The 12,795-nt window shown below is 46.0% G+C and overlaps 1 protein-coding gene across 6 annotated transcripts in view; it reads left to right on the top strand.

Annotated features, from left to right (window-relative positions):
- SLC39A11 (solute carrier family 39 member 11) overlaps positions 1–12,795 on the top strand; it is a 465,863-nt gene that overhangs the window by 143,597 nt on the left and 309,471 nt on the right. For 3 of the 6 annotated variants that reach the window (XM_001167322.6, XM_009433177.5, XM_009433178.5), the window contains exon 5: positions 6,344–6,488. In XM_001167322.6, the coding sequence (XP_001167322.1) occupies positions 6,344–6,488 (145 nt within the window). The remainder of the gene's footprint in view (positions 1–6,343; positions 6,489–12,795) is intronic. The other 3 variants (XM_009433182.4, XM_511652.6, XM_009433179.5) reach the window with 1 other exon arrangement.

The following is a 12,795-nucleotide window of genomic DNA, read 5'->3' as shown; positions in this document are numbered from 1 at the left end:
AATTAGGGAGGCAGAGGTTGCAGTGAGCCGAGATCACACCACTGCATCCAGCCTGGGCAACAGAGTGAGACTCTGTCTCTCAAAAATAACAAATACAAAATTTAAAAAAACGAAGAGACTGCCCTTCATGGGCCAGCAACGTGCAGGGTCATCACAGCCTTAGTTGAATGAAACCTCAGAACAAAATGAGCAGAGCTCCCCCGTCCTGAATCCATGCGATAGAAGGTGTGTGCGGGTTTGGCGGAGGTCAGGTTTGCCTCCCAGACGCTGGCAAGCATCACAGGTTGCTTTGTTTTGCCATCCTCGGACACGGTTGTTAGTAGCAATGACTCACCCCAGTGAGGAAGAGCCAGAAAGGAGGTGATGGGACTTAAGACCTATTGAAGGTTGGTACTGGGACCTGGAGCAGATGCACCAAGCTGCTTGCAGCAAGGTTTGAGGGCTGCAGGGTCTGCGGTTCTATGACACCCAATGTGCTTTGTAGGCGGGGCCTTAGTTCGCCCTTGTAGACTTAATATGCAGGTAGCTCTGTCCCTTCAGTGATGCTCTGGCCTGTTTCTCAGGTGACTTGTTTCTTTTGGGGGGCTCTGGAGACATCAGCCACTAACAGTTGCCCTCCTCCTGCCTGGGACAGCAGGCCACACTGCACAGCCCCAGGATTTTATTTCTTGAAGGAGATATACGTATTGTTAAGCCTTTTTGGTTTAATGTAAGGCATGTTGCAGAGCTGCTTTCCTACCTCCTGCCCCCCTCACCTCCTTCACATTATTTCATCATCTTTCTTTCTTTTTCTCTCTATTTCCTCTCTTTTTTTTCTGGAAAGTGCTATCCTTCTTCTTCAGCTCCTGCCTTTCTGCATGGCCTTTCCAAAGTGGGTGGAAGTTGCTCTGTTTATTCCGAGCCAGGGATTGGCCCCCCACCGAGAAGAAGAATCATTATGATAATAATTCCATTCTAAGAGGACAGGAGTCTCAAGTTCCGTGGCCCTGGGTGGTGGGTGAGTGGTACCTCGTGCCTCCATTGGCCCACACCCTGCTTTCTGTACTGAGCTGGGTTTGGAGTGGGTGGGGATGTGGGAAGAAGGACAGGGAAAGAGGATCAGGAGAGGGAACAATGGAGAAGGAGAGGGGGTGACCTTGCAGCTGGAGAGAGAGCCCTTGTATTTGACACCTTGACATTTGGGAGCTGCAAGGTGACACAGCACACTTGAACTATTCAAAGCCCCAGAGGCCTACCTGAAGCACTGTGTGTTGTGGAGACGGGAAAGAGTGACTCACTGACCCTCTGATGGGCAGCAGAGCAGACTGTCGGGGCTGCTGTGGAAAGTCAAGAACAGCTTGCGTTGGTCACGTGTTTGCCCTAAGAAGGATCACGCTCGCACTTTGCCGACCTTGCAGGGCTATAAGGATTGAGTGAGGTGATATGGATAGAAAGGCATTGCAGAGATGAAAACCAAATCAAAGCAAACCAAACCAGAAATGTAAACAACAATATCAAGTAAAGAAGAGAGGGATGTAGAGAAGGAATTTCTCCCTGAGGGCCTTGGTTCCTCATGCACGGGCCAAGGCTGTATTTATTTTAGGTGTCCTGGTAAAGAGCTCCAGTGCCCTCAACCTGCAGTCCCCATGCCCAGTGAGCAGATGGGGCTCCATGGCAGCAGGGGGGTGGGGGATATGCGGGGCATGTCAGCCCAGCAGGTTGAGAGCCACTTTGCCACAGCAGGAGCTTCTGACTTTCCCCCACCGCCAGGGACGCTATGATAAAGCTAGCAAAGCGAGCTGGCATCTCCCTCCATGCTGTTTCTTGAAATTCAGAGGGATGTATCCCTCTTCCCTATCAATAATTGAGAGTTGGAGGAATGTTGAGAATCCTGGAAAGGTGTCTAAAAAGAGCCCTGGGAGGCCAGTGCCTGGGATCAGAGGCGGGTGGAGGTTTTGCCAGGTATGGAGATAGCGAAGGAGCTGTCCTTGGCATTACTCCGGAGATACTTTCTGTAGCTCCCACGCTGCATAGCTGACCCTGGTTGTTCTGAAGGCTAAATGTGGGAGGGAGCACATGGGGGAAGCGGGGGGTACAGGCGGGAGTGGGTACAGGTGGAGATAACGGATCTCTGTCTAGCTTTTAAAAGGGCAGCTTCTAAGTGAAGTTAGGGCGGGATTTTCTTAGTGCTCGTCTCCCTGCCCCGAAAACGCCGAGATAAAGCAATGCAACCCACAGAATATAGATTGATAGAAAGGTGAAAAGAGATGGAGGGGAAGAGGGAGTCAGTGTTTGAGCAAAAACCTGAAAGTAAGGGAAGAACAAATACCATCTTCCCACAAAGACCTCTCTTGGCATCTTCCCTAAAGGAACACTCTGTCTTTACAGTTAATAATGGGCTAGTACATGTAAAATGCTTGGAACATCACGCGGCACAAACCAGAAACCAGCCTGTATTAGATGGGCTGGGTTCTGGTTTGTGCCAGGCAATGTTTTGGATGGCTGTGAATTACAGATACGGCTTATTTTTCTTTTGGCATTATCACTACCTGACACTCTTATTTTTTAGTTTATCGTGATGGGTTTATTATCATCTGTCTCTCGAAGGAGAATGTAGGATTCATGAGGACAGGAGACTTGGCTTTTTTGAATTGCCAGTACCTGGAGCATCTCTGATACAGAGTTGACACTTAACAGAAATCTATGGGATGCGTGAAGGTGGGCAGGGAGTCTTCCTAGAGAAACTAGCAAAATTCTTCTCTTTACAGTAAAAAGAGGGTCTGTGAGTTTCCAGCATTACAGGGAGCTGTGGCGTCCTGATTGATCATCGTAACTCTTTCTAAAGCAGGTATCTGAAGCTCAGCACTATTGACATTTTGCTGGCTTTTTTTTTTTTTTTTTTTTTTTTTTTGGTGACAGGGTCACTCTCCATTGCCCAGGCTGGAGTGCAGTAGTGTGATCTTGGCCCGCTGCAGCCTCACCTTCCTGGGCTTAAGCAGTCCTCCTGCCACAGCCTCCCAAGTAGCTTGAGACTACAGGCATGTGCCATCATACCTGGCTAATTTTTTTTTTTTTTTTTAAGAGATGGGGCCTCACTATGTTGCTTAGGCTGGTCTCGAACTCCCGGGCTCAAGTGATCCTCCCGCCTTGGCCTTCAGAAGTGCTGGGATTATAGGCATGAGCCACTGTGCCTGGCCCTGGCTCATTCTCTGTTGTGGGGGCTGTCCTATGCATTGTTGAATATTTCATAGCATCCGTGGTCTCTACCCACTAGAGATATCAGCAGCATGCTCAGCCCCCCAGTTATGACATTCCAAAATGCCCAGTGCTCAGTGTCTTCTGGGTGGGGGGGACAAAAATCACATAATTGAAAATAAATGTTCTAAATGAAAACCAGGGTCTCTGTAAGCTGCACCTTACCAGATGGGCTTCAATCAAATACACAGTTGCAGCTTAATGCGTATTAATGCTGCGGCATTTCTTCTGTAATGAAATGGTTCTCCTTTTATTCCTTCCCCCAGTTACGCATCAATCACATCATAAAAAGAAAGAAGACAAAGGAAGGAAAATCAGCTGACATACTTTCATAGTGAAACATATCTTTTATTGCTGCAGTGATTCCTCGGATGTCAGCAGGAGATGTAGAATTAGAAATAATTAAAGCATATGAACAAACAAAGAGCTGTGACTCCATGGCCCGTGGCATATCACACAGACACCAGGTGTCAGCAGGGTTAGGGAGGGGGGTTTCTACAGAGGCAGAGACCGGCCTTCCCAAAGCCTCTCTGTTCCCAGGATTCTGGCCATCTGTAGGTCTACCTTAACCGTGATACTGCAGGGCAGCTGCCTTTATGTGACAGAAGAGGTGGATACCCAAAGGGGACTGAAAACTTGTACAAGGGTAGCTCAAACAGGGGCAGGAGGCTTTTTTTTGTTTGTTCGTTTAGTTGAAACAAAGTTACATGGGGGTGTTGGCACCTTTATTAAAGGACATTCATAGAGGACATCGCAAATAAGTGATGACAATAGCGATGTCTAGACAAATGAGAATAGATGAGAGGAAGGGCATATGTGTTCATTTTCAACATTTGGTTGGAAGCAGATAATGAAATAAAAGATCTGAATCATTAGGTTCTCTTTCTTAACTCTCATCATCATGACAGTGAAAAAACAAGAAGGGGTGTGTGTGTGTGTGTGTGTGTGTGTGTGTGTGTGTGTGTGTGTGTGTCACAGCAGCCTGGTATCCCTTTTGTGAGATTCCTTCATGAAAGGAACTTATCCAAGAAAATTGTTTTAGTATTTTTTTAAATAAATGGATGCATTTATGTGATTAGATTTTAAGCCTTCTCTTCTCCCGCATTAGAGACACATGTTTTAAATGAAAACTTGTGTTTGTTTGGACCTATTTTTGCTTGGTGCTGTGGCCTGAAAATGTTTGCATCCCCTCAGAATTCCTATGTTGAGATCCTAACTGCCACAGTGATTGTATTAGGAGGTGGGACCTTTGGGTGATCATTAGATTATGAGGGTAGAACCCTCATGAGTGGGATTAATGCCATAATAAAAGACGTGTGAAAGAGACCCATTGCCCCTTCCATAGCTAGCCTGTGCCATCGTGAACCAAGAAGCAGGCTCTCACCAGTCACTGACTCTGCTGGTACCTTGATTGGAATTTCCTGCCTCCAGAAACTGTGATACATTTCTGTTGTTTAAAAGCTGGCCAGGTGCAGTGGCCCACACCTGTAATCCCAGCACTTTGGGAGGCCGAGGCAGGTGGATCACTTGAGGTCAGGAGTTTGAGACCAGCCTGGCCAACATGGTGAAACCCTATCTCCACTAAAAACACAAAGATTAGCCCGGCGTGGTGGTGAGTACCTGTGATCCCAGCTACTCGGGAGGCGGAGGCAGGAGAATTGCTTGAACACGGTGGGGCAGAGGTTGCTGTGAGCTGAGATTGCACCACTGCACTCCAGCCTAGGTGACAGAGTGAAACTCTGTCTCAAAAAAAAAAAAAAAAAAAAAAAAAGCTGCCCAGTGTATGGTTTTTATTTTATGGCAGCCTGAACAGACAGAGACACCTAGGTTTCAAGAAATATCTACTATTTTTTGCCAATTGAGATGATTCTGCCTCCCTTCCCTTAGCTTTGAGGTGTTTGGATGAAAGTGGAGGTGCTTGTGTAGTTGGTTGAGTCTCTCCTCTGCCTTGTTGTTCCTGTTGAGATCCTGTGCATTTGTAAGTGGTCAGCGGGGTTGGGGCTTCCAGATGATGCCTTTGGAAGAGAAGCTTACCACCCCATTGTGGATTCATTTATTTACTCCCAAGCGGAACACAAGCTTCAGAAGAACCGGGACTTTGTCTCTTTCACTAAATATACACAGAGTTGGCAGTTAATTAATATTTGTCAAATAAATGTGAGGATCAAATGCACGATTTTGCCTGGTTAATGCAAAACAGTCAAACTGATCAGTGCTTAACTAGTTAGGACAAAGCTGAAGAATGACATGATTGTTTTAAGGTCATCTGGAGTTAACTCTAAATATGTGTGCATTCTCTGCAACTCGCACTGCTTCCTTCCTTTGAGATGCTTTTGTTTGGATCTCCTCTTTTGATCTCATAAGACACGTGAAGATGTGGAGATGGTGAATTCCAAATAAGTTGACCGTGGTTCCTGTGCTGAGACTGCCATTCACGTGAACCTGCCATATGGACTTCTTTTGATAGATCAGGAACCAACTTCATTGCTCATTTGCCTGGCAGTGATGATGCTTGCAGTGGGGTTTTGTGTGTGTGCGGCGATGACGCTTGCAGTGGGGTTTTGTGTGTGTGCGGCGATGACGCTTGCAGTGGGGTTTTGTGTGCATGCGGCGATGACGTTTGCAGTGGGGTTTGTGTGCGTGCGGCGATGACGCTTGCAGTGGGGTTTGTGTGTGTGCGGCGATGACGCTTGCAGTGGGGTTTGGTGTGTGTGCGGCGATGACGCTTGCGGTGGGGTTTTGTGTGTGTGAGGCGATGACGCTTGCAGTGGGGTTTTGTGTGTGTGCGGCGATGACGCTTGCAGTGGAGTTTTGGTGTTTGGGTCCCAATCTTTCCTGGTATATATTTTCCCCATTTTTAGGAACAGCACTGACTTTTTAGATCGTGTTGTTTTTTTCTTTTTTGTAACCACTAAAGTCCTATACCTGGAAAGTTTGTCATCTTCCTAAAGACCCAGCATGGCCTGGCAACTGGGTTGGCCGGAGGACTGGCTCAGCTGTGGTGGTCTTGGTAGAGACTGGCAAGTTGCCTTGGCGCCTGTGAGCCAGAAGCATCTGGGGAATTAACACAGTAGTGGTGCTCTAGTGATGTTACCGCTTCTTGTTTCAGGGTGCAGCAGAAGACCCCCAGACGGCCCTGGCACTGAACTTCGGCTCTACGTTGTTGAAGAAGAAGTCTGATCCTGAGGGTCCCGCGCTGCTCTTCCCTGAGAGTGAACTTTCCATCCGGATAGGTAGAGCTGGGCTTCTTTCAGGCAAGCTCTTTGCTGCAGACACTGAGCTGAGTCAGGCAATATGGACGTGGGGGCTGGTGGTAGGATGAATAGTGAGAGAAATGCCAGCACTGTCCTATCCCTCCGAATCACTCACCCTACTACTGCATGGAGCTAAACTGGCATCTGGCCCAGCACCTTCATTTCTCATTTGTTGTCCAAACCACATGCTTAGTCTGCAGAAGGTAACGGTACCTTTTGATCATCTTTTCGACTTGGACAGGTGGACAGTGGGGTCACTCTGATGGTGATGGGGCTGCTTTGGGTTAGAGAGTACCAGCATTTGTCCCTCAGTGTCCCCCTCTCTGATGAACCCTGAATACTCCTTTTCATTTGTGTTGTAATTTACATCTTTTTGATTTACCTGGGCAGACTGCTGTGGATTTTTTTTTTCCCCCCCGAGATGGAGTCTTGCTCTGTCGCTCAGACTGGAGTGCAGTGGCGCGATCTCAGCCCACTGCAACTTCCACCTTTCAGGTTCAAGGGATTCTCCTGCCTCGACTTCCCAAGTAGCTGGGACTACAGGTCCATGCCTGGCTAATTTTTTGTACTTTTAGTAGAGATGGTGTTTCACCAATTTGGCCAGGCTGGTCTTGAACTCCTGACTTCAGGTGATCTGCCTGCCTCGGCTTCCCAAAGTGCTGGAATTACAGGCATGAGCCACTGCATCTGGCCAACTGTGGACGTTTCTCTCACTGATTCAATTTGGAGCCAGAAAAGCTAAAGATGCTGAAAGCATAGTCATGCCTTTTCTCTGAGTTAGAGGGAATGCGTCCCTCAAGAGGAATCAGACAGCAATTACTGAAGCTGGGTGGGGAGAGATGCAGAGTGGGCTGTTGCCCTTTGAGAAGTTGTTGAAGATGGAATGCAATACATTGTTTTCCAGCCTCGGGGTCAGACGCCTCTCCTTCTTGCCCCTCATTGTTTACTAAGGACACTTGGCTAGTTTAAGGGCCAGTGAGCATGAGGAGAGTTGGATGCCTTTTTTTCCCCTTTGGATTTATGTAGAAGTTCCCCATTTAATCCTGCAAGACCCCGGGGACGAAAACCATGCCAGGATGCAGTGGAGAATGGGCACCTCCTCGCTTATGTGGAGTGCTCTCCTGAGTGAATTAAGGAAAAACAAATTGGTGACCAGTCACTGTGTTCACAGGAGTGATTTCAGGGAGAACAGTCCTTTCCCATTTCCATGCTGGCATTTTAATTGAATCTTTTTGCCATCTCTATCCTAAGATGATCTCTACCCCTTAGGGAGAGCAAATGTACAAAAGTTACAGCTATGCTGCAGCCAGGGCTCTGGTATCTGTGTTCAGATTATGTCCTGCATGAATTATTCATGGAGAACTCAAATGTCTTCTCCATTTGGGTTAATCCTCACTGCCGCCCACAACTTCCTACGTGGGATGGAACCAGGAAATAAAAATTTCATCCAATGTGAGCTTAAATCATAGAGGGTTAGAATGACAAATCTTCCTCCTGCCTCCAATCACACTTGTCACTTATACCCATCAGAACGCTTTAGGTATCATCTTCTCTTTTTACTGGAACATAGTCAAGGACTGTCTGGTGACACAGTAGAGCACTGTATTCAAGTAAAACTTGTCATTTTTCATGCTGGGTTCTGAACACAAGGCCACAGGCCTTTTCTGTCTATTTTCACTAACATGACTGCGCTGGGCTCCTGGGTTCCCCTTTGAAGACCTTATGATCCTGATTGTGAGTCTTCTCTAGGATATAAAAGTTGGCCAGACTTTATCTGATTTTTCTATCTTCAGGGCCATGGGCTGGTGGGGTCGGGGGAAGGTGGTACGGTGAATTCAGTGCCTGTCAGTCAAAAAAGGTAAACATTGGCAAGCCCTTGGATGGACATTTTCCAATGGAGTCACAGCCGGGACGGGGTCAGGGGAGTTGGCTCTGCAGGACAGCCTCTGGGGACTGCTGGGTCTTCGTCTTCTTGGCCAACCCAGAGTTAAGTGGTAGGGGAGTGAGGTGTGTGGGAGGGAGATGTAACCCTGTCCCCCTGCTCAAGAACACCAGGCACAGCCTGTTACCAGGTTACCAAGCAACCCTTGTAACCGTTGCTAGCTGTTCAGCTACAAAAGCAAATGCAGCTCTGGGGGAAGCACAAAGATGATCTCCCAGCCATCTCTTGAAAGGTCGCTGTTCTTCTCACCTGGACACACCTGTGGGTGTCAGGCACCTGAGGACTCCAAAACTGATAATGGCTATTTGATAACTGGCTTCATGCAGATGGAGCCTGAATATGCATTATTTGTACCATCTGGATTTGCCCTTAAGCTTGCTGTAAATGGAGCAAGGAGATGGGTTTAATGGGTATTTAGTGAATAACATTAGCCTTTAAAACATCATATTGGTGCTGCTGTTGTAATGTCCCATAATTGGTTCGGCCAGAGGAAGAACTAGAAAGGCCACACTCTGGGAGAGGAGTTCAGCTGCTCTGAGGAGCAGCAGCAGTGACGGCAGCCTGAGCTGGGAAAAGCATTTATGAGATACTTTCCTATTTAGGTCTTAGTGTGCAATGTTTTCTGATATCAGCTATTCTCAAGGCTGGGGATATTTTGGGACTTAGGTAGGCCAGAAGAAGTTCCTTTAAATCTATCAGTCTCTCTTTCTTTCATTCTCTCTCCCATCCATCCATCTCCAATTAGCTTTCTTTTAATTAAAAATATAATGACATTGGTTAAAAGTAATTTTTCTTCCACCTTCAAATCCCTTATGGTCCAGTCCCCCCATCTCAGACACAAACATCGTTTCTAGTTTCTTGGGCATCCTTTCAGAATTATCATGTTTCTATAATCACACCTGACCCATTGTTCTGTATCATATGTTTTTGCACTTAACAGTACCCTTGGGTATTTTTTTCCTGAGGTGCTCATAGATCCATCCCATTCTTGTTATTGGCCATGATGCTACCTAATTAGCCCTCTCTGGATGCCCATGAAGTTAATTCTGATGCTTTGCTATTACAAAGAATGTGGCACAGAGCATTTTAGTATCTACATCTCTGTGGACAGTTATATTGTTGAGTAAATTCTAGAAATCAGGCCAGGAGTTCTTTATGTCTGGGCTCCATGCATGAGTACCAAAGGACTCACGAGCCTCTTGCACTTTATGCAAAGTCTGTGTGTGTGTGTTTGAAAGGCAAGGGACTATAAGTTATATTTCATCACACCCCAGTTGGCTGCATACCCCCAGTGTTGTTCAAGATCTTGGGCTTCTCTGTCTCAGTTGTCCCCACTCAGCTGTCAAGTTGAGTTTTTTTCTTTTCTTCATAGCATCCTCTGTAGGCTAAAGAGAAGGTAGTTAAAAGTGAATCAGTTGATTCTCTTACTAATTGTTAATTGCCCCATTTAAATATGCAGTATGTTCTGAGGGAGGAAGTTGAAATGTTACCAAGCATCAACAGGCTTGCTGCCCGATGCACACAGAGGCCAATACCATGGCACTGGCTTTTGAGAGAAGAACAGCTTTATTGGGAGTCAAGTCAACTGGCAGGGAGACAGGAGGGAATGCCCAAATCTGTCTCCCTGAGCTAGGGGTTGGGTTGGGTTTTATAAGCATAAGTAATGAGGTGTGATCTGATTGGATCTTGCAATGAGGTGATGTTAGGAGGCATTATCTGATTGGATCCTGTCATGGGGTGATGCCAGAGTTCAATCTGATTGGATCCTGGATCCTGCCATGTGGTGTCTGCTTCTTAATTCAGTCCCACTCCTCCGTCCCAGCACTTAGGTTCCCCCTGTGGTTGTACATTTGGTTCATCTGAGCATGCTTAGGTTACATGACCTGAGGGTCCATGGCAACTGAAAAGCAGCTCACAGCTTTGTTACATAAAAGTTGAACCAGATTGGTCTGATGCAGTTATAGATACTCTTCACTAGTGAACTTTGTCATCACTATTATTATTGGTGAATTTCATCGGTCTATTAGCATAGGAGAATTGCCTATCATTTTGTGTATCTGTGGAAAGACCAGGAGAAGGCATTATTTTCTGGTAGAGCAAGAGGTGGATTTACTTTAGGAGATTATTCAGTTGTGAAGTGCCATCTGTGCATTTTCTGTAAATCTTTCTGAAGTGTTGGGGGAAAAGGTGAATGGGTACTCAAGTCAGGGAAGCGTAAGCTGTACGACACTCAGGTAAGAAACAGATTTTTCTCTTAATGCCCTATTCTTATAGGAAAATTCACTTGGCAATAAGAATTCTACCTACACAGCCTTGCAGATCTGATGCAATTATCAAAGCCATGTTGTGCAAAATGAAACTGATGCCGAGCTGGTGTCAAGTGGATTATAGATTATAGAACTGCAGTCACTGGCCATTAGCTAAGAGTCTTTGTTTTCTACTCCAAAATCTTGAAGTCCTTATTGGTTCTGCTTCTGATGTGCTGCGTGGCACTCTTCCTGTGGAAATGGTCTTGCAGGAGATGATTTTCCTTTCTAGCTCAAGCTTCTCAAGTGCCCAACCCCGGATCAGCAACCCCAGGGCTTGTCCTGTTCGGGAACACGATGGAGTTCAGTTGCTCTTTGATCCCCTTCTTCCACCTCAAGACACTCTGTCTTCTCCAGGTATCACAGTGTCCTCTTTTAATCTTGTATTTGGAATCATCCCTTTCTCCCATTTTCCCTGTTAAACATACTCCCTTAGGTGCCTTTGGAAAAAGATTTGATGAACTGAAGAACAGGGAGGTATTGGCCATTGACTTCATGTTTTACTACTGCTTACGTGTTTGTCTGTTGACTGGGAACGGTTTCTCTAGTTCAACAATGAACCCAATAGGTGGGTTTTCACACTGGCTAGCCTTTGGAGGATTGCATTTTTTTAGACATAATGTGTGGGGCTTAGGGAGGGCAGCCAGGCTGTGTGGGATGCAATCTCTTCTCTGAAGCAGCTGGTTCTCGCTATAAGCTCAGCCACGTACATTCCACTTCCGATTTTCCTTGGCGCTAAAACTGCTTGGAATAGCCTAAGCCTAGGGAAGCCAAAGACGACTTATTTAAACAGCTTCACGGTTCCTATTACCTTTCTTTTTCTGTATCTTCTAACTTTCTACGTCTTGCTGAAGGACATGTTCCTTTTGTCACTGATATTTCCAGTCAAATTTAGTGATCTTAAATTTGATCGAGAGTGAGGTGTAACTCCTAGGAGAAATTCTGAGTGTTTATAACTAGGTTTCCGAAATAATGTGTTTGGGGAAGTCTCTGAGATGTTATTAATTTTGACTTTTTATTGGTAAGATCTCTAAAAATGAAAGAGTATTTTCACAACAGTTCATGTAGATATAATTTCTTGGCATGTGGTTTTGGCAATCAGAGTTTTATTTATTTATTTTTTTCCCTGTACCTGCTTGGTTAGGGGAGACTTTAAAATCTTGTCCTGGCCCAACTGAGAGGAGTTCTCTAGGAACTGAAAAATAGGTAGGCCCTGGCTGCTACCTCCTTTCTGGGCTAAGACCCGTAACCTGGGTTTCTTCATTTAAAGTGTGAGAATGCACGTGTAATCCCAGCACTTTGGGAGGCCGAGGCAGGTGGATCACCTCAGGTCAGGAGTTCGAGACCAGCCTGGCCAACATGGTGAAACCCCTGTCTCTACTAAAAAAAAAAAATAATAATAATACAAAAATTAGCCAGGCGTGGTGGCACATGCCTGTAATCATAGCTACTTGGGAGGCTGAGGCAGGAAAATCACTTGAACCCAGGAGGCAGAGGCTGCAGTGAGCTGAGATTGTGCCACTGCACTCCAGCCTGGGCGACAGAGTGAGACTCTGTCTCAGTAAATAAATAAATAGAATGAAGCAAACCAGCGTTAAAATGTGCCGCACAAAAATATTTTGCAGGAGGGCAAAGGGCTCAATAATAATAACTGCCAGAAGCTTTTTCGCATCTGGATATTAAATAAACAATGCAGAGATACCTTCTTGGACAGGGCTCTGTGCAGGCAGCATGAGACCGTTAGTGTCCTAGCTCATGGGAACATTATCAGGGTGGGTACACTTTATACAGTCTTTTGCTTCTGAAGAGTGTTCTATTTGGCCTAATATGGAGCACTCAAATAGCACTTTATCTGCTTCTGCCTTGTAAAAAAAAAACACAGTCCTGATTTTCTAAGCCAGGCAGTAATTTCAGAGCAAATTTTCATGTGGCATGAGGCTAGAGGCAATTTGGCACTTACATGTGTTTGCTAGGGCTGCTGTAGCAAAATACCACAAACCGGGTGGCTTAAACTGCAGAAATTTATTTTTTTCACAGTTCTGGAGGCTGGAAGTCCAAG

Source organism: Pan troglodytes, chromosome 19 (assembly GCF_028858775.2).
Source record: "Pan troglodytes isolate AG18354 chromosome 19, NHGRI_mPanTro3-v2.0_pri, whole genome shotgun sequence".
NCBI lineage: Eukaryota > Metazoa > Chordata > Mammalia > Primates > Hominidae > Pan > Pan troglodytes.
The sequence above is the reverse complement of the archived record's forward strand: the minus strand, read 5'-3'. Positions and strand labels throughout refer to the sequence as shown.